This window comes from Oncorhynchus nerka, linkage group LG17 (assembly GCF_034236695.1).
Source record: "Oncorhynchus nerka isolate Pitt River linkage group LG17, Oner_Uvic_2.0, whole genome shotgun sequence".
Classification (NCBI taxonomy): Eukaryota; Metazoa; Chordata; class Actinopteri; order Salmoniformes; family Salmonidae; genus Oncorhynchus; species Oncorhynchus nerka.
Window position 1 is genome coordinate 41,396,316 of NC_088412.1, and position 19,458 is coordinate 41,415,773.

Genomic DNA, 19,458 nt, shown 5'->3' on the forward strand with positions numbered 1-19,458 from the left:
TTGGGGTCTAACTGTCCTTTGTTTCCCAGGCTCCTCAGATGTATCAGTACACCATGTCTTCAGTCCAGCAGGGGAAGTATCCCAGATCTAAAGGTACTCACACCCTTCTGTTGCCTAATCAATAGGTTGGTCGCAACACTGTCATAATCTTTATTCAATGTTACGCTCTTTTAATTGAGCAACTCTGGAACATTTGAAATCAACAAGTAAAGAACTATAGACTAAAGTTATGATACGTATGTTGTTAACCCCCCCAGGCCAGGTGGTAGGCCCTCGTCCGGACCACCACGGCTCTTCCCAGCCCCAGATGCTCCAGGCTGCAGCGTCTGCAGCAGGCCCTCCCCTGGTGGCCTCCCCCTACCCCCAGGCCTACCTGCAGTACAGTCAGGTCATCCAGGGCATGCCCCACTACCCCGGACAGGTAGTTTACTACCATGCTAATGTTACTAATGCTAACCAGTCCACAATGTGTGTTGTGGATGGAGGCTTTGTTTCAATAGATGCCTGACTTGCACAGGAAAGAAATTGTTTATTTTGTTCATGTCATTAAATGTTCTTATATTCCCTTTTCTCACTCTTTTTCTTTCTCCCCTTTCGTTCTTTATCCGCTCTCTCCCCCCTGTGCTAGCCGGTGTACTCCATGCTGCAGGGTGGGGCCAGGATGCTGACCCAGGCGGGCCACCCCCAGGCTATGGGCCCTCAGTACCCCGGACAGACAGAGGGTCCCCCGGGACCACAACAGGCCATGTATGGTAAGATAACGCACAGTACACTCGGCAAGACTTCATCATTTTAGACATGGTCCTGCTTAGACAGTCGCATCAATACATTTAATTTATTCTAAGATTGCCATTGTTCATGCTTCTTTGGTTTGTAAATGATGTTTGAATCCACATACTTGAGGTTCAAGTTAGTCTTCCATCTGTCTCTTAGCCTCCCAGCAGTTCTCCCACCATTCTAGCTCCATGCACCCGCCCCAGCCCTCCAGCACCCCTACTGGGAGCCAGCCCCCTCCCCAGCACACTGCCCCCAGCCCTGGGCACGGACAGGTAAACCAACCAGCCCATCTGTGTGTGTGTGCATGTTTGTTTTGTCACAAACACTGGACAGGTGCAGTAAAATATATATATATATTTTTTACTGGTTTAGCCATAGTAGTACGGCCGCTTTGCTCAGGGCCACATGGACAGATTTATCACTCTATCGGCTCTGGTATTCAAACCAGCGATCTTTCACTTACTTTATGTGGGGGAGCGATTCTGTCTTGTCAGTGATTTTGCTTCATGTTTTATGTGAGGAGCCTGCAATTAAAGTGACACTCCAGCATTGTTGGGAGTTGTGCGTTAAAGTAACTTGTTATATAATCAGATTACTTTTATGAGTATTCTGTTTACGTTACTTTTTCAAATGACGTAATATTATTGAAGTTACTTTGTAAAAAAAAAAAGTGTTACTTGCAGAATCGGGCACGTGTGTCCATGATCCGAGCTTGACTTGATTCCTCATTGAGTTCTTGAGCAAGCAGTGAAAAGCTGTTTTAGAAAAATGTCATGGCTGCTGCTGTCCATAGAAATGTGTAGAGGGCGCACCTCTGATCTTTGCTATTGATCGCTTCTGTGATAGCAAAGGGGTTTTCCCATCTAGTGGAAAGTGTGCCCTTAAAAATCTTTATGGGTCATGTAGGTGCGGTCTGTCTTGTTTTTATTTGTCGGCTTTAGGCCTATGTATTTTACTTAGTTGACGATGGACGTTGTAGTCTACAGGCCAACCTGAATTTCTTTTTCTTTAGCCGCCAATGGATCACAGTTTATCTGTCTGTGTCCATATGGCAGAGGCTGGTGCTCTTGCATTAGTTGAATTGTAACTTTTAGATTAAACATGTGACTGTTATTTTGAGAATATTATTATTGAAATTAATTAGTTGCTTCTATTTTTTTTATCATAAAGTAATGTGGCTTTCCACACAAAAGTAATGTGTCACTTGTGTTAAATGCAATGGATATGTATGGATAACAAACACTCCAGTCTCCTTTTCACCTCAACATCTGATTTACTTAACACAAGGCACATCTCAATAGGTGATCCAGCTCATGACATGGCCCAAGTGGGAGGGTGTGCTTTTCTCTTTTGTTCTCTATTGCTCCACAAACAAGCAAAGTAGGAGGCCGATGAATTCACAAATTCCTATCAGACCAACTCCTTCAATGCCCTACTCCTTGAAGTTCGCCATTTAAAAAAACACTATTTTGCTCAATATATGTGTTTTTATACTCGGAATATGTATTATTTTTAAATCACTGGAAGCCTTTTTACATTGACCAGCTTGAGGCCCCTAATTCAGTGTTTTACCATTAGCACCGTCTGTCGGTCCGACTCACTTTCAACCCTCTACCTTTTCCACTTCATTAATTAACTAGGCTACTTGTCATGTAAAAGATTAAATTCGCTAGTCCGTCGAACCCTGTACTGCTAGAATGAACACTATGCGGTCTATTGATAGGATAGGTTCCTGTCAATCACAAAGCGAGCGCTGATGGGTAAACGGCCTGTGGTCGAGTGATGCCAATGTGGCAATTTTGTTGCTAGATTTAGCAACCCTGGCAACTTTTTTTTCAAACAGCACCTAGCCACAAATTTAGCTACTTTAAAAAATGTATTTGGAACTTCTAGCAACTTTTGAAAAGTGACTCAAATGCTAAAATGCATGCATTTTCCCTCTAAATGACACAAAAAGGATTCTCTGTCACACACTCGCAACACACGTGCCTGGCTGCAAAAGTGCATTGTGAGTGATGTCAGCAGCAGGCGCTCAACCCGTGCACAGGCAGCAGCAATTTCAGCAAATTGCAACTCATTGTTAGCTGGCTGGCAGCAGTACGGGTTCGACGAGCCAAACCCAATGAATATAGTTGGTCACGAATGTTTGATCTTGAACAGAACTTACAACATCAATCGAAAATGTACAGAATAGAGTGGGAGTATACCTGAACAAATGTCAGATCATATTTTTTACCGAGATGGCCAGTCAATTTGAGTAACGTTATTGTGTATTCTACATTATCACGCAATGATATGACAATGTATTTTAGCAACTAATCAACCTGCCTCTAGCAACTTACCCTGACAATTAGTTGGCAACACTGCTGCGGTCTGTCCCGCCTGGGGTTGGTTGCATTTAAATGTCTTTACACAGAGGAGGGAGAGCACCAGATTAATGTGGATTTGCTCGTCCCATGTAATGTAAGTGGTAACGATGAGTCGAAATCCACTTAAACTAATTGTTTTCTTGCACATTTAATTCATTTTCGTTAGCGTTTCACACAGCCAGCCATGCAGCGTCATGTCGCATGGGCTATTTAGCCTACTGTGCTTTGATTGACAACTGACAAGCAAGTGTTGACTAGTTTATAAAAGGTGTCGAACTGACTGTATAAAGTCGATATTTATCGCTTTGCCATTCATAAATCATGCAACGTGGTTATATGTACATGGTGTCGCATCTGGACATAAGTAAAATGTATTGACCTTAGTAAGGAATCGGCTAAAAGTATTGCTTCAAATCATCAAAGATAACGATTAGTCGATCATTTGAATCAGCGGTCTTGTGCTAGGGCAAAAATGTTCACCCCTTTGATTAGGAAACACTGATTTGACCTTTAATTCATTTACAATAATGTGGGCTATTTACTTTTGTTATTTAAATAAAGATCGTTATGGCAATTCATATCTTGCAGTAAAACCGTTAATACGACAATCTCAAGATGCAAAATGTTTCAAGTTGAATGTTCTCTTACTTGGAAAATAGTACTGATCATATAGATATCAAACTAACAAACTGAATTTATACATTTTCTGTCATTTAAGTTGTGAAGTCTTAATACACAATTACAACACATTTTTCCAATCTGGGAGGTAATAATTTTGCTGTGTATTTTGGCTGGAATCAAGGCATTAGAATGTACTAGAGGTCGACCGATTATGATTTTTCAACGCCGATACCGATTATTGGAGGACCAAAAAAAGCTGATGGCGATTAATCTGACTTTTTTTTTAAATAATGAAAATTACAACAATACTGAATTAACATTTATTATGACTTAATATAATACATCAATAAAATCAATTTAGCCTCAAATAAATAATGAAACATGTTCAATTTGGTTTAAATAATTCAAAAACAAAGTGTTGGGAGAAGAAAGGAAAAGTGCAATATGTGCCATGTAAGAAAGCTACGGTTTAAGTTCCTTGCTTGGATCATGAGAACATATGAAAGCTGGTGGTTCTTTTAACATGAGTCTTCAATATTCCCAGGTAAGACGTTTTAGGTTGTAGTTATTATAGGAATTATAGGACTATTTCTCTCTATACCATTTTTATTTTATTTACCTTTGACTATTGGATGTTCTTACAGGCACTTTAGTATTGCCAGTGTAACAGTATAGCTTCCGTCCGTTTCCTCACTCCTCCCTGGGCTCGAACCAGGAACACAACGACAACAGCCACCCTCGAAACAGCGTTACCCATGCAGAGCAAGGGGAACAACCACTCCAAGTCTCAGAGCGAGTGAAGTTTGAAACGCTTTTAAAGCGCACCCCGCTAACTAGCTAGCCATTTCACATCGGTTACACCAGCCTAATCTCGGAAGTTGATAGGCTTGAAGTCATAAACAGCGCAATGCTTGAAGCACCGCGACGAGCTGCTGGCAAAAAGCACGAAAGTGCTGTTTGAATGAATGCTTACGAGCCTGCTACTGCCTACCATCGCTCAGTCAGACTGCTCTATCAAATCATACTTAGTTATAACATAACACACAGAAATACGAGCCTTAGGTCATTAATATGGCCGAATGCGGAAACCAGACGTTTATTCTTTCAGTGAAATACGGAACCGTAAGTCTAAATATTCCTGTTACATTGCACAACCTTCAATGTTATGTCATAATTATGTACAATTCTGGTAAATAATGCGGCCCCAACTGTTGCATATACACTGACTCTGCGTGCAATGAACGCAAGAGAAGTGACACAATTTCACCTGATTAATATTGCCTGCTAACCTGGATTTCTTTTAGCTAAATATGCAGGTTTAAAAATGTATACTTGGAGCAACAATACGCAACGCATCGATTATATGCAACGCAGGACATAAACTAGTAATATCATCAACCATGTGTAGTTAACTAGTGATTTATGATTGATTGTTTTTTATAAGATGAGTTTAATGCTAGCTAGCAACTTACCTTGGCTTGCTGTATTCGCGTAACAGGTAGTCTCCTCGTGGAGTGCAATGTAATCAGGTGGTTAGAGCGTTGGACTAGTTAACTGTAAGGTTGAATTCCCCGGGCTGACAAGGTGAAAATCTGTCGTTCTGCACCTGAATGAGGCAGTTAACCCACCGTTCCTAGGCAGTCACTGAAAATAAGAATGTGTTCCTAACTGACTTGCCTAGTTACATTTAAAAAATAAGTGTCCAAAAATACCGATTTTCCGATTTGTTATGAAATCGGCCCTAATTAATCGGTCGACCTCTAGAATGTACCAGAGGCCACCACAATGGAGCTTCTTCGAGAGGCACCTAGCTGGCTACTTTTTCTATTTGGCTGGCTAAAACACAGCCTATTTATCCTGAACAGCCTGTTTTTAGTCTGTGTGTGAATATAGTGTTCGTCTCATTGTTGTGTATCACGAGTATGTAATTTCCTAACATACTTCCCTTCCTCTCTTCAGTCGGGCCAGGGAGGCCCCCAGCCCCAGTCCATGTACCACTCTGGGCCCCTGCCAGCGCCCACACCCCCTAACATGCCCCCTGGCCACAGCTCTCCCCAGGCCTCTTACCCCATGCAGGGCTACAGCCTGCCCACCCACCAGCCCATGGCCCAACACTACCCCGGCCTGGGACAGCTCACACAGGTAAACACCAGACTACTCTTGACCCACAGCCCACATACATTCAACTCTCCAGAAAGAAAGGACTAACAGATCTAAGCAAACAGTGATACTAAGTCAAACATTGTGATAATATAAGGATGTAGCACAAGTCAGTATTTTTGTTTCAATTGCATAAGGCCGATACGAGCTTCATGCTGTTGATCTACATGCGTGTTTTTTTTTTTTTTTTTTTTTTTTTTTTTTTGAAGCAGTGGACACCGGCTGGTAACATTATTTACATTTACATTTAAGTCATTTAGCAGACGCTCTTATCCAGAGCGACTTACAAATTGGTGCATTCACCTTATGACCTCCAGTGGAACAGTAGTGCATCTAAATCTTTTCAGGGGAGGGGGTGAGAGGGATTACTTTATCCTATCCTAGGTATTCCTTAAAGAGGTGGGGTTTCAGGTGTCTCCGGAAGGTGGTGATTGACTCCGCTGTCCTGGCGTCGTGAGGGAGTTTGTTCCACCATTGGGGGGCCAGAGCAGCGAACAGTTTTGACTGGGCTGAGCGGGAACTGTACTTCCTCAGTGGTAGGGAGAGCGAGCAGGCCAGAGGTGGATGAACGCAGTGCCCTTGTTTGGGTGTAGGGCCTGATCAGAGCCTGGAGGTACTGAGGTGCCGTTCCCCTCACAGCTCCGTAGGCAAGCACCATGGTCTTGTAGCGGATGCGAGCTTCAACTGGAAGCCAGTGGAGGGAGCGGAGGAGCGGGGTGACGTGAGAGAACTTGGGAAGGTTGAACACCAGACGGGCTGCGGCGTTCTGGATGAGTTGTAGGGGTTTAATGGCACAGGCAGGGAGCCCAGCCAACAGCGAGTTGCAGTAATCCAGACGGGAGATGACAAGTGCCTGGATTAGGACCTGCGCCGCTTCCTGTGTGAGGCAGGGTCGTACTCTGCGGATGTTGTAGAGCATGAACCTACAGGAACGGGCCACCGCCTTGATGTTAGTTGAGAACGACAGGGTGTTGTCCAGGATCACGCCAAGGTTCTTAGCGCTCTGGGAGGAGGACACAATGGAGTTGTCAACCGTGATGGCGAGATCATGGAACGGGCAGTCCTTCCCGGGAGGAAGAGCAGCTCCGTCTTGCCGAGGTTCAGCTTGAGGTGGTGATCCGTCATCCACACGGATATGTCTGCCAGACATGCAGAGATGCGATTCGCCACCTGGTCATCAGAAGGGGGAAAGGAGAAGATTAATTGTGTGTCGTCTGCATAGCAATGATAGGAGAGACCATGTGAGGTTATGACAGAGCCAAGTGACTTGGTGTATAGCGAGAATAGGAGAGGGCCTAGAACAGAGCCCTGGGGGACACCAGTGGTGAGAGCACGTGGTGTGGAGACGGATTCTCGCCACGCCACCTGGTAGGAGCGACCTGTCAGGTAGGACGCAATCCAAGCGTGGGCCGCGCCGGAGATGCCCAACTCGGAGAGGGTGGAGAGGAGGATCTGATGGTTCACAGTATCGAAGGCAGCCGATAGGTCTAGAAGGATGAGAGCAGAGGAGAGAGAGTTAGCTTTAGCAGTGCGGAGCGCCTCCGTGATACAGAGAAGAGCAGTCTCAGTTGAATGACTAGTCTTGAAACCTGACTGATTTGGATCAAGAAGGTCATTCTGAGAGAGATAGCGGGAGAGCTGGCCAAGGACGGCACGTTCAAGAGTTTTGGAGAGAAAAGAAAGAAGGGATACTGGTCTGTAGTTGTTGACATCGGAGGGATCGAGTGTAGGTTTTTTCAGAAGGGGTGCAACTCTCGCTCTCTTGAAGACGGAAGGGACGTAGCCAGCGGTCAGGGATGAGTTGATGAGCGAGGTGAGGTAAGGGAGGAGGTCTCCGGAAATGGTCTGGAGAAGAGAGGAGGGGATAGGGTCAAGCGGGCAGGTTGTAGGGCGGCCGGCCGTCACAAGACGCGAGATTTCATCTGGAGAGAGAGGGGAGAAAGAGGTCAGAGCACAGGGTAGGGCAGTGTGAGCAGAACCAGCGGTGTCGTTTGACTTAGCAAACGAGGATCGGATGTCGTCGACCTTCTTTTCAAAATGGTTGACGAAGTCATCTGCAGAGAGGGAGGAGGGGGAGGGGGAGGAGGATTCAGGAGGGAGGAGAAGGTTGCAAAGAGCTTCCTAGGGTTAGAGGCAGATGCTTGGAATTTAGAGTGGTAGAAAGTGGCTTTAGCAGCAGAGAGAGAAGAGGAAAATGTAGAGAGGAGGGAGTGAAAGGATGTCAGGTCCGCAGGGAGGCGAGTTTTCCTCCATTTCCGCTCGGCTGCCCGGAGCCCTGTTCTGTGAGCTCGCAATGAGTCGTCGAGCCACGGAGCGGGAGGGGAGGACCGAGCCGGCCTGGAGGATAGGGGACATAGAGAGTCAAAGGATGCAGAAAGGGAGGAGAGGAGGGTTGAGGAGGCAGAATCAGGAGATAGGTTGGAGAAGGTTTGAGCAGAGGGAAGAGATGATAGGATGGAAGAGGAGAGAGTAGCGGGGGAGAGAGAGCGAAGGTTGGGACGGCGCGATACCATCCGAGTAGGGGCAGTGTGGGAAGTGTTGGATGAGAGCGAGAGGGAAAAGGATACAAGGTAGTGGTCGGAGACTTGGAGGGGAGTTGCAACGAGGTTAGTGGAAGAACAGCATCTAGTAAAGATGAGGTCGAGCGTATTTCCTGCCTTGTGAGTAGGGGGAAGGTGAGAGGGTGAGGTCAAAAGAGGAGAGGAGTGGAAAGAAGGAGGCAGAGAGGAATGAGTCAAAGGTAGGCGTGGGGAGGTTAAAGTCGCCCAGAACTGTGAGAGGTGAGCCGTCCTCAGGAAAGGAGCTTATCAAGGCATCAAGCTCATTGATGAACTCTCCGAGGGAACCTGGAGGGCGATAAATGATAAGGATGTTAAGCTTGAAAGGGCTGGTAACTGTGACAGCATGGAATTCAAAGGAGGCGATAGACAGATGGGTAAGGGGAGAAAGAGAGAATGACCACTTGGGAGAGATGAGGATCCCGGTGCCACCACCCCGCTGACCAGAAGCTCTCGGGGTGTGCGAGAACACGTGGGCAGACGAAGAGAGAGCAGTAGGAGTAGCAGTGTTGTCTGTGGTGATCCATGTTTCCGTCAGTGCCAAGAAGTCGAGGGACTGGAGGGAGACATAGGCGGAGATGAACTCTGCCTTGTTGGCCGCAGATCGGCAGTTCCAGAGGCTACCGGAGACCTGGAACTCCACGTGGGTCGTGCGCGCTGGGACCACCAGATTAGGGTGGCCGCGGCCACGCGGTGTGGAGCGTTTGTATGGTCTGTGCAGAGAGGAGAGAACAGGGATAGACAGACACATAGTTGACAGGCTACACAAGAGGCTACGCTAATGCAAAGGAGATTGGAATGACAAGTGGACTACACGTCACGAGTGTTCAGAGAGTTAAGCTTACGTAGCAAGAATCTTATTGACTAAAATGATTAAAATGATACAGTACTGCTGAAGTGGCCTAGCTGGCAGAGGCTGCGTTGTTGACTAAGTAGGCTAGTTGGCATTGGCTGCGTTGTTGACACTACACTAATCAAGTCGTTCCGTTGAGTGTAATAGTTTCTACTGTGCTGCTATTCGGGGCTAGCTGGCTAGCTAGCAGTGTTGATTACGTTACGTTGCGTTAAAAGAACGACAATAGCTGGCTAACTAACCTAGGAAATCGCTCTAGACTACACAATTATCTTTGATACAAAGACGGCTATGTAGCTAGCTACGATCAAACAAATCAAGCCGTTGTACTGTAATGAAATGAAATGAAAAATGTGATACTACCTGTGGAGCGAAGCGAAATGCGACCGGATTGTTGAGTGCAGAAGTTCTGTTCGGTAGACGTTGGCTAGCTGTTGGCTAGCTAGCAGAGTCTCCTATGTTAAGGACGACATAAAACTACACACTCTAAACTACACAATTATCTTGGGTACGAAGACAGCAAAGACAACTATGTAGCTAGCTAACACTACACTAATCAAGTCGTTCAGTTGAGTGTAATAGTTGTGCTGCTAATCGGTAGACGGTGGACTAGCTAACGGTGGACGTTAGCTAGCTGGCTAGCTGCAGGGCAGTGTAGACTGCGTTAGGACGACGAAATACGATAATTACGCAATTATCTATGATACAAAGACGGCTGTGTAGCTAGCTAAGAAGAAATTGCTAAGATTAGACAAATCAAACCGTTGTACTATAATGAAATGTAATGAAATGTAATGAAATGTAATACTACCTGCGGACCGAGTGCAGATGCGACCGCTCGCTCCAACCCGATAATTGCCACTCTAACAAGAGCGGTGTGAACAGTTTGAGGCTAAACAGTAGGGCGTCACTGGGCTCATTATGCCCTCGCCAGTCCGTGTTTCCAAGACTCCCATTTACAAGTCTTCTCATTTGTGGTGAAAATAGTTACGTTAATCTTCCCTTGCTAGTAGTAACTAGCTGGCTTTAACCTGGCTAAAAACATAGCAAACTAGCTAGCCTATTAGCTTATCACATCTCCTTGTGAAATCATCATATTTAAATATAGTATTCCCTGGCAAATATTGTTATACTTGCCAGTAACCTACATCTCAATTTGATATTCAGGAGAAAAGGCACATGGCTACTAGCTGTTTTTACTGTTTCAAAATAGCCTGGAATCAGTTATTACTTCTCAACAAAATACACTTTTGTGGGGATTCTAATAAGGCAACAATGTTTCGTTTAAACAGTCGCTGAAATTAGTTGGTTATCAATGCAAAATACTACTTTGCATAGCCTATGTAGATCAGATCAAGGAACAGTCATTGTAAATAAGATTTTGTTAACTGACTTGCCTAGTTAAATAAAATGTTTTATCAAGGAACCAAGCAACAACGTCATTGCCTACACAACACTGTAGAGCCCTGCATTGGCATGAACTTTAAGTCTGAGCCCTTACCCATGCCTATGATGTTCAGGCCCTACCCTACCCAGGCCCGATTGGCTTTTGCCAAATTTAAAACCCCGGCCCTTTCCGAACTAACTTCTTCCATTAGCTGCTCCGGTCACTCGCTCCCTGCACACAGCTAGTTCTGCGTATGGTCTCTCTAAGTCTGGGTATCGATAACTACGGTTCAGCTGGTGCTGCTCTGCTTGATGACGAGACATGAGAGCTGATTTTGCTTCTTTTGGTCACTCTAAACTGACAGCTCAAGGAACATTATATTCTGTGAAATTCTTATATTTGATGTTGAAGCACTTCTGACATGTCACAATCTTAGTCAGGCCTCTCAGTTAGCAGAGCTCTATTAACACTGCCCCCACAATGAACTCTTCGTAGTCCGATTGAGCTGCGCCAAAAAGTCGCTAGTAACGAAGGTAGGACTACGTTCTGCAAAGAGCCACCCATTTTGAGCTCTGAATCTTTCCATCTCCGTGAGTCTGTAGACCACTAGTCTTGAATTTTAAATATGGTTGACATCATCTTGCCCCCTCTCGCTCCAGGCCCATGTTGCCCAAGGTATGTCTGGCCCTCACCACCCAGGAGGCCACGGCCCGCCCCAGATGATGCTGCACTATGCTCCACCCCCACAGCAAGGCCCAGGCTCAGCCCAGCAGCATGGCCCTCCCCCCCAGCAGGGGGCGCACCAACACTACTACATCCAACATCCACAGGGTAAGTAACTTCAAGTCAGAGCTAAACCTCTCCAATAGAAATTAGCTTTACATTTCCAGATCTTCTTCAGTGACTGTTGTTCTGTGTTCTAGCTGTACAGGTGCAGGCTCACCCCACCCAGCAGCTCTCCTTCCACCCCCCTGGAAACTGACACCCCTACCTACACCTAGAGGACCACAGAAGAAGCAGGAGTCAGAGGGGAGCTGAGGACAGGGAGCTGATGCCCCCAGTCCCTCCCTGAGTCTTATGACTGACGCAATCCCATTGAGGGACACAATCAAGTTGTTCGTTGATCGGCTAAACTAGTCTGAACTGAAGCCCCCCCACTTCTCTCCTCTCGCCCTCAACATAAGCAACTTTTTTTTTCTCTCTCCTGTTTTTTAAGCTAGAGTTCTTAATCAAAGAGAGCTCGTCAAAGGATTCTTGGTTAAGGACAGAGAAGAAAAAAGGTTTTGTTTTTATGAAAGCCTAGAAAGACTGAGTCGTCCTCCCTAGCTGGTTCCATTTTTAAGTTGAGAGGATTGACATGGCCTCAGACTGAAGAGATCATAAGACTTATCACAATGAAACTTGCTCCATTTTAACCCCAACCTACTTCCCTTTCTCCTTTTACAGGTAACCATTAATAAATAAACTAAAAATACAAAAAATGAAAAATCATAAAAATAAAGTTTACTCAACCTCAAATGCAACCAGAACTCTTTATTTTCTGTGCAAGGGTGAAATTATTGAAAAGGAATCTTGTTAATTTAGGTGTGTGTGTGTATATATAATTTATTGAAATTTATATACTGCTCAAAAAAATAAAGGGAACACTAAAATAACACATCCTAGATCTGAAAGAATGAAATATTCTTATTAAATACTTTTTTCTTTACATAGTTGAATGTGCTGACAACAAAATCACATGGAAATCAAATTTATCAACCCATGGAGGTCTGGATTTGGAGTCTCACTCAAAATTAAAGTGGAAAACCACACTAGAGGCTGATCCAACTTTGATGTAATGTCTTTAAAACAAGTCAAAATGAGGCTCGGTAGTGTGTGTGGCCTCCACGTGACTGTATGACCTCCCTACAACGCCTGGGCATGCTCCTGATGAGGAGACAGTCCGTGGTGCAGCGTGGCGTTGGTGGATGGAGCGAGACCTGATGTCCCAGATGTGCTCAATTGGATTCAGGTCTAGGGAACGGGCGGGCCAGTCCATAGCATCAATGCCTTCCTCTTGCAGGAACTGCTGACACACTCCAGCCACATGAGGTCTAGCATTGTCTTGCATTAGGAGGAACCAAGGGCCAACCGCACCAGCATATGGTCTCACAAGGGGTCTGAGGATCTCATCCTGGTACCTAATGGCAGTCAGGCTACCTCTGGCGAGCACATGGAGGGCTGTGCGGCCCCCGAAAGAAATGCCACCCCACGACTGACCCACCGCCAAACCGCTCATGCTGGAGGATGTTGCAGGCAGCAGAACGTTCTCCATGGCGTCTCCAGACTCTGTCACATGTGCTCAGTGTGAACCTGCTTTCATCTGTGAAGAGCACGGCGCCAGTGGTGAATTTGCCAATCTTGGTGTTCTCTGGCAAATGCCAAATGTCCTGCACGGTGTTGGGCTGTAAGCACAACCCCCACCTGTGGACGTCGGGCCCTCATACCACCCTCATGGAGTCTTTCTGACCGTTTGAGCAGACACATGCACATTTGTGGCCTGCTGGAGGTCATTTTGCAAGGCTCTGGCAGTGCTCCTCCTTGCACGAAGGCGGAGGTAGTGGTCCTGCTGCTGGGTTGTTGCCCTCCTACGGCCTCCTCCACGTCTCCTGATGTACTGGCCTGTCTCCTGGTAGCGTCTCCATGCTCTGGACACTACGCTGACAGACACAGCAAACCTTGCCACAGCTCGCATTGATGTGCCATCCTGGACGAGCTGCACTACCTGAGCCACTTGTGTGGGTTGTAGACTCCGTCTCATGCTACCAGTAGAGTGAAAGCACCGCAAGCATTCAAAAGTGACCAAAACATCAGCCAGGAAGCATAAGAACTGAGAAGTGGTCTGTGGTCACCACCTGCAGAACCACTCCTTTATTGGGGGTGTCTTGCTAATTGCCTAGAATTTCCACCTGTTGTCTATTCCATTTGCACAACAGCATGTGAAATTTGTCAGTCAGTGTTGCTTTCTAAGTGGACAGTTTAATTTCACAGAATGTTGTTTAAGTGTTCCCTTTATTTTTTTTGAGCAGTGTATGTGTAACAAACAAGCATTTGTGAATGATCATTACTGATTTGAAACACTAATCTTTAATAGTGAACTATATGCCATCCATATCAGCTTCAATTCATACAGAAAACATCACACAATGGTTCATAAGCCCTATCCGCACAGGACTAGTATTACTATAGAACGTCGGCTATGTAATTAATATCCAGCTTGTCCATTTCTCCAAACGGCCCCTAATTATTTTTTTTCCTTCCTCATGATGGAAGCCTGGAGGCTCTCCCACGTCTCGGGATAGCCTAATATTGACCTAATGGCTTTCAGTGTATAGAAAGTCAATAAGAACCATGATCTGTAACATATTTATCAATTAATTGGCACAATATTTTCCACTTCATCTTTTAAAAGTAGTATGGCACTAAGACAGTTGATGTGACAAAAGTTCATTGATCTGTAGGTTACATCCAAAGCGTATTTTTAAGCATCGATTTGTTCATGTTCTTTCCCAAACTGGGTGCAGCACCTGTTACTCTAATATCCCTCAACACAGAGATGACAGGTTGAGGATTATCAGAGGACCTGGGAGTTTGCCAAAACCTTGGATGGGATCATTTTAAAAATGACTGGGCAGATTTGGATGGGAAAAACTATGGATGTGGTGATTTGTGCAGATTACATTAACTGAGCTCCCCCAGTAAAACGTATCCTGTCCGAATAGGGCTATAGATTATGGCAAAGCATTTATATTGACTATATATATTATATTGACTATATATTATATTGAAATGAGTAAACTAGAACGAACATTCTCAGGAGTCGTCAGCAAATCCATACATTGAAAACAATAATGCCGCGGCATCGACATGGGTTCAAATATGCCCTACGACACCACCTCTTTTCCCCACTGTCATCCTTTCTCTTCAATAGTCAGGAAAGAGCTTAAAAATGTAACATTATGGTTGCAGCTGGGGCACCAAGAGATGTGTTCGAAAACATTTGCCCTACACCATACAATAAAACTTAGAACATGTTCTCCCTAGGCCTTAATTATTACCGCATAGTTCAGAGAGAGCTGGTGGATGAGGTTAAGGTCTTTTGAAATGTTTCATCAGCCACAGCAGTGAGTTGCACAGTGCTCTTGTCCATATTGCAGAACCCCTATGTAGATGTTAGTCACGCTGTGTAGGTTTCCCTTTGAAACTTGGTTGCACTCATGATAAATCCAGCAGTCGATCGACTCAATTCCCTCCCCGTCAGAATCTGCTACGTGATTGGGAGGCTTCACATGTCTAAGAGAAAATAAATACAAGTTAGTACCAACTTTTATGTAGAGCTGAGTTTCAGAATATCACCCACCTGCTAGGTTAGATGTTTTAGCAAAACCAAATGTTTGTATACACCCCCAGGAATTAAATTTGTTGGGAAAATTCATATAATGTTTGAATGACAGTAAGTGAAAATTAATAAATAATTAATTTGCCAGACAGACCTGCCATCATTCACTTTAAACAACTGTGTGACTACAGGCCATAGCAACAGTGTGCCTGCCTTTAGATAATTAGAACGCATTTGCCAAAAGCCACCCGAATGGATTTCTGCAAATATGTAAATACTACGGGAGTCCTCTTACATTTTGGGAACTTTACAGCCCTATTGATGAAACAACCATGAAAAGGTAGGCTCTCTCCCTCAGTTGCCTATGCACATCAACAACTAATGCTAGCCAGAGTCCTAAACAAAAGAACAGATAAACCCTCAAACTTTTTCAGATAGTTTGCCACCAAAATCGTATTGATAAAAGATGGGGGAAAAGTAGCCTGCTTGGCCAAACCTACGTTGACAACAATGGGCCTTTTATAATGCCCACTTACATATGTTAAAATGCTATATGCATCCTATTAAAACAAGAGGGAAATATGTGTCCAGCCTTTGCTGCTATGCAGAATACCCTAATGAAAAAGTATTTAACGTCAAAAATGTCTCCTTTTTTTAACACAGCATGGTGCACTCAATGTATTGTGTAGTATACTCCATTTATAAATATGTTAATTTGACAATCATTAAAAAAGTTGATCCTCATTCTCTGTCCCGTTGTCGTATAGAGATCGCAGCGTTGTATCCGTCTCATTATGGTATGGGCAGCGCCATTCAAATTTTGGTGGTTGTAGCGAAATGCTTGTATCATTGCAAATAGGGCATTATTGGTCAAGGATTTCTTAAACTGAATCTGAACAGCTTTATACAAAGTTTAAAAATAAAAAAAGTTTTTTAATAACACCAACCCCTAACTATGTTCTATGTGCTCTTTATCTTATGTTGCTATCGTGAAGCACTTCCCAAATACTTTGTCACAAATGAGCATTTAAGGTAACATATGACATAAGGGACATTTGAATACTACTGGTCACATAGGAGCATACTTATTATACATACTGTATATAAGTCAAATGTCACAAACAATTATTGTATTTTTCAACATAAGTGATGTGTGGATATATATCATTTATTGCAGGTTTTGTTTTTCGGTTAACCATGAAGCTTTAAATACCGAAGCCAGACTGCAACATTTTAGTAGCCTAGCTTGTGGCACACTCCACTGTGCGCTGTAAACGGGGCACATGAAAGCAGCGCAATTGAAGTTGAATTCACTGATGTGAGTGCATCAAGCTGTAATTTCATGAAGTAAATGACTAAATTGTTGACTCATTTATACTTGCTTGTGAGTCCTATTGAGCCTGCGGGCCCATGTGTTTGACACGTGCGCAAACCTATTAACCACATTACGACTGACTTGTGATCATTGCTAGCTTGGTTGTATTAACATTCTAAGCCTTAGTCGTCCATTTTCGTTCCAAATATTTAGTAATTGAAGATGAATCCCGAATGGGTGGAGGCAGTAAACAATGTACCTGGCCAGCAGTGATTTACAACCTGATAGCAATATATTTTGGACTACCAAGAAATGTATTGGTGAATATTATTCATGTATTTGTGTGTCTGTTTGTTGCTTCACAGGCCCTGCTGTTCCAAAAAAGTATATATGTATCAGTTTTTTTAAATGTAATTTTACTGTGGAATAGAGTTTCATGTAGTACTGTGCACCTCCCATAGTCTGTTCTGGACTTGGACTGTGAAAAGACCTGGTGGCATATCTTGTGGGGTATGCATGGGTGTCCGAGCTGTGTGCCAGTAGTTCAAACAGCCCAGTGTATTCTACATGTCAACACCTCTCACAAATAGTAGCGATGACGTCAATCTCTCCTCCACCTTGAGCCAGGAGAGATTGACATGCATATTTTTGTTAGCTCTTTGTTATACATCCAAGGGCCAGCTGTGCTGCCTTGTTCTGAGCCAATTGCAATTTTGCTAAGGCCCTCTGTGGCACCTGACCACATGACCGAACAGTAGTCCAGGTGCAACAAAACTAAGGCCTGTAGAACCTGCCTTGTTGATGGTGCTGTTAAGAATGCAGAGCAGCGCTTTATTATAGACAGACTTCTCCCCATCCTAGCTACTGTTGTATGAATATGCTTTGACCATGGCAGTTTACAATTTAGGGTTACTCCAAGCAGTTTATTCTCCTCAACTTGCTCAATTACCACATTCATTACAAGATTTAGTAGAGGTTTAGTGTATGATTTGTCCCAAATACAATGTTTTTAGTTTTAGAAATATTTAGGAATTTTTTTTTCCTTGCCACCCATTCTGAAACTGCAGCTCTTTGTTAAGTGTTGCAGTCATTTAAGTCGCTGTGGTAGCTGACGTGTATAGTGTTGAGTCATCCTCATACATAGACACACTGGCTTTACACATGCCGTTAGTAAAGTAAGGGGCCTAGCCAGCTGCCCTGGGGAATTCCTGATTCTACCTGGATTTTGTTGATGAGGCTTCCATTAAAGAACACCCTCTGTGTTCTGTTACCTGTCTAACTCTTTATCCACAATATAGCAGGGGGTGTGTAAAGCCATAACATGTTTTTCCAGCAGATTATGATCAATAATGTCAAAAGCCACCTTAAAGTCTAACACAGCCCCCAATCTTTTTATCATAAATTTCTCTCAGCCAATCAGTCATTTGTGTAAGTGCTGTGCTTGTTGAATGTCATTCCTATAAGCATGCTGAAAGTCTGTTGTCAATTTGTTTACTGTGAAATATCTAACTATCTGGTCAAACAATTTTTTCCAAAAGTTTACAAAGGGTTGGTAACGGGCTGATTGGGTCAGCTGTTTTAGCCAGCAAATGGGGCTTTACTATCCTTTGGTAGGGGGATAACTGTTGCTTCCCTCCAGGCGCACACTCTCTAATAGGCTTAAATTGAAAATATAGCAAATAGGAGTGGCAATAACGTCCGCAATTTTAAAAAAATCTTTATTTAACCAGGCAAGTCAGTTAAAAACACATTCTTATTTTCAATGACGGCCTGGGAACCGTGGGTTAACTGCCTGTTCAGGGGCAGAACGACAGATTTGTACCTTGTCAGCTCGGGGGTTTGAACTCGCAACCTTCCGGTTACTAGTCCAACGCTCTAACCACTAGGCTACGCAGTCATTTTCCATCCAAGTTTTCAGACCCCAGTGACTTGTCATTGTTGATAGACAATAATAGATGGATGCATTGAACTGCATCCATCTACTCTGCCAACAATGCCTTACTGTATTTTATTTATTTAAACAGGTAGGCCAGTTGAGAACAAGTTCTCATTTACAACTGCGACCTGGCCAAGATAAAGCGACACAAAACAACACCACAAAGTTACACATGGAATAAAAAAAACGTACAGTCATTATACAGTGTGTGCAAATGAAGTAAGATTTGCGAGGTAAGGAAATAAATAGGCCGTAGTGGTGAAATAATTACAATTTAGCAATTAAACACTGGAGTGATAGATGTGCAAGTAGAAATACTGGGGTGCAAAGAAGCAAAAAATATATATAACAATATGGGGGATGAGGTAGTTGGGTGGGCTATTTACAGATGGGCTATGTACAGGTGCAATGATCTGTAAGCTGCTCTGATAGCTGATGCTTAAAATTAGTGAGGGAGATATGAGTCTCCAGCTTCAGTGATTTTTGTAATTCGTTCCAGTCATTGGCAGCAGAGAACTGGAAGGAAAGGCGGCCAAAGGAAGTGTTGGCTTTGGGGGTGACCAGTGAAATATACCTGCTGGAGCGCATGCTACGGGTGGGTGCTGCTATGGTGACCAGTGAGCTGAGAAGGCTGGGCTTTACCGAGCAAAGACTTTTATAGATGACCTGGAGCCAGTGGGTTTGGCGAAGAATATAAAGCGAGGGCCAGCCAACGAAAGTAATACAGGCCGCAGTGGTGGGTAGTATATGGGGCTTTGGTGACAAAACGAATGGCACTGTGATAGACAACATCCAATTTGCTGAATAGAGTGTTGGAGGCTATTTTGTAAGTGACATCGCCGAAGTCAAGGAGCGGTAGAATAGTCAGTTTTACGAGGGTATGTTTGGCAGCATGAGTGAAGGACGCTTTGTTACAAAATAGGAAGCCAAGTCTAGATTTACATTTTGGATTGGAGATGCTTAATGTGAGTCCGGAAGGAGAGTTTCCAGTCTAACCAGACACCTAGGTATTTGTAGTTGTCCACATATTTTTAGTCCGAACCGTCCAGAGTAGTGATGCTGGACGGGCGGGCAGGTGCGGGCAGCGATCGGTTGAAGAGCATG

General features: G+C 44.2%; 2 protein-coding genes across 4 annotated transcripts in view; one reads left to right on the forward strand and one right to left on the reverse strand.

Moving 5' to 3' along the window:
* The window catches only part of LOC115145256 (ataxin-2-like protein), a 33,133-nt gene extending 20,890 nt beyond the window's left edge, over nucleotides 1-12,243 (forward strand). For both annotated transcript variants that reach the window (XM_029686683.2, XM_065003169.1), the window contains 7 exons: nucleotides 30-93; nucleotides 258-421; nucleotides 629-752; nucleotides 934-1,049; nucleotides 5,727-5,909; nucleotides 11,385-11,556; nucleotides 11,649-12,243. In XM_029686683.2, the coding sequence (XP_029542543.2) occupies nucleotides 30-93; nucleotides 258-421; nucleotides 629-752; nucleotides 934-1,049; nucleotides 5,727-5,909; nucleotides 11,385-11,556; nucleotides 11,649-11,707 (882 nt within the window). In that variant the 3' untranslated portion in view covers nucleotides 11,708-12,243. The remainder of the gene's footprint in view (nucleotides 1-29; nucleotides 94-257; nucleotides 422-628; nucleotides 753-933; nucleotides 1,050-5,726; nucleotides 5,910-11,384; nucleotides 11,557-11,648) is intronic.
* Nucleotides 12,244-13,757: 1,514 nt separating this feature from the next.
* LOC115145259 (uncharacterized) overlaps nucleotides 13,758-19,458 on the reverse strand; it is a 35,518-nt gene continuing 29,817 nt past the window's right edge. For both annotated transcript variants that reach the window (XM_029686690.2, XM_029686692.2), the window contains one exon: nucleotides 13,758-15,057. Coding sequence is in view for 1 of the 2 variants with exons in the window: in XM_029686692.2 (XP_029542552.1) it covers nucleotides 15,050-15,057 (8 nt within the window). In the remaining variant the exon portion in view is untranslated. The remainder of the gene's footprint in view (nucleotides 15,058-19,458) is intronic.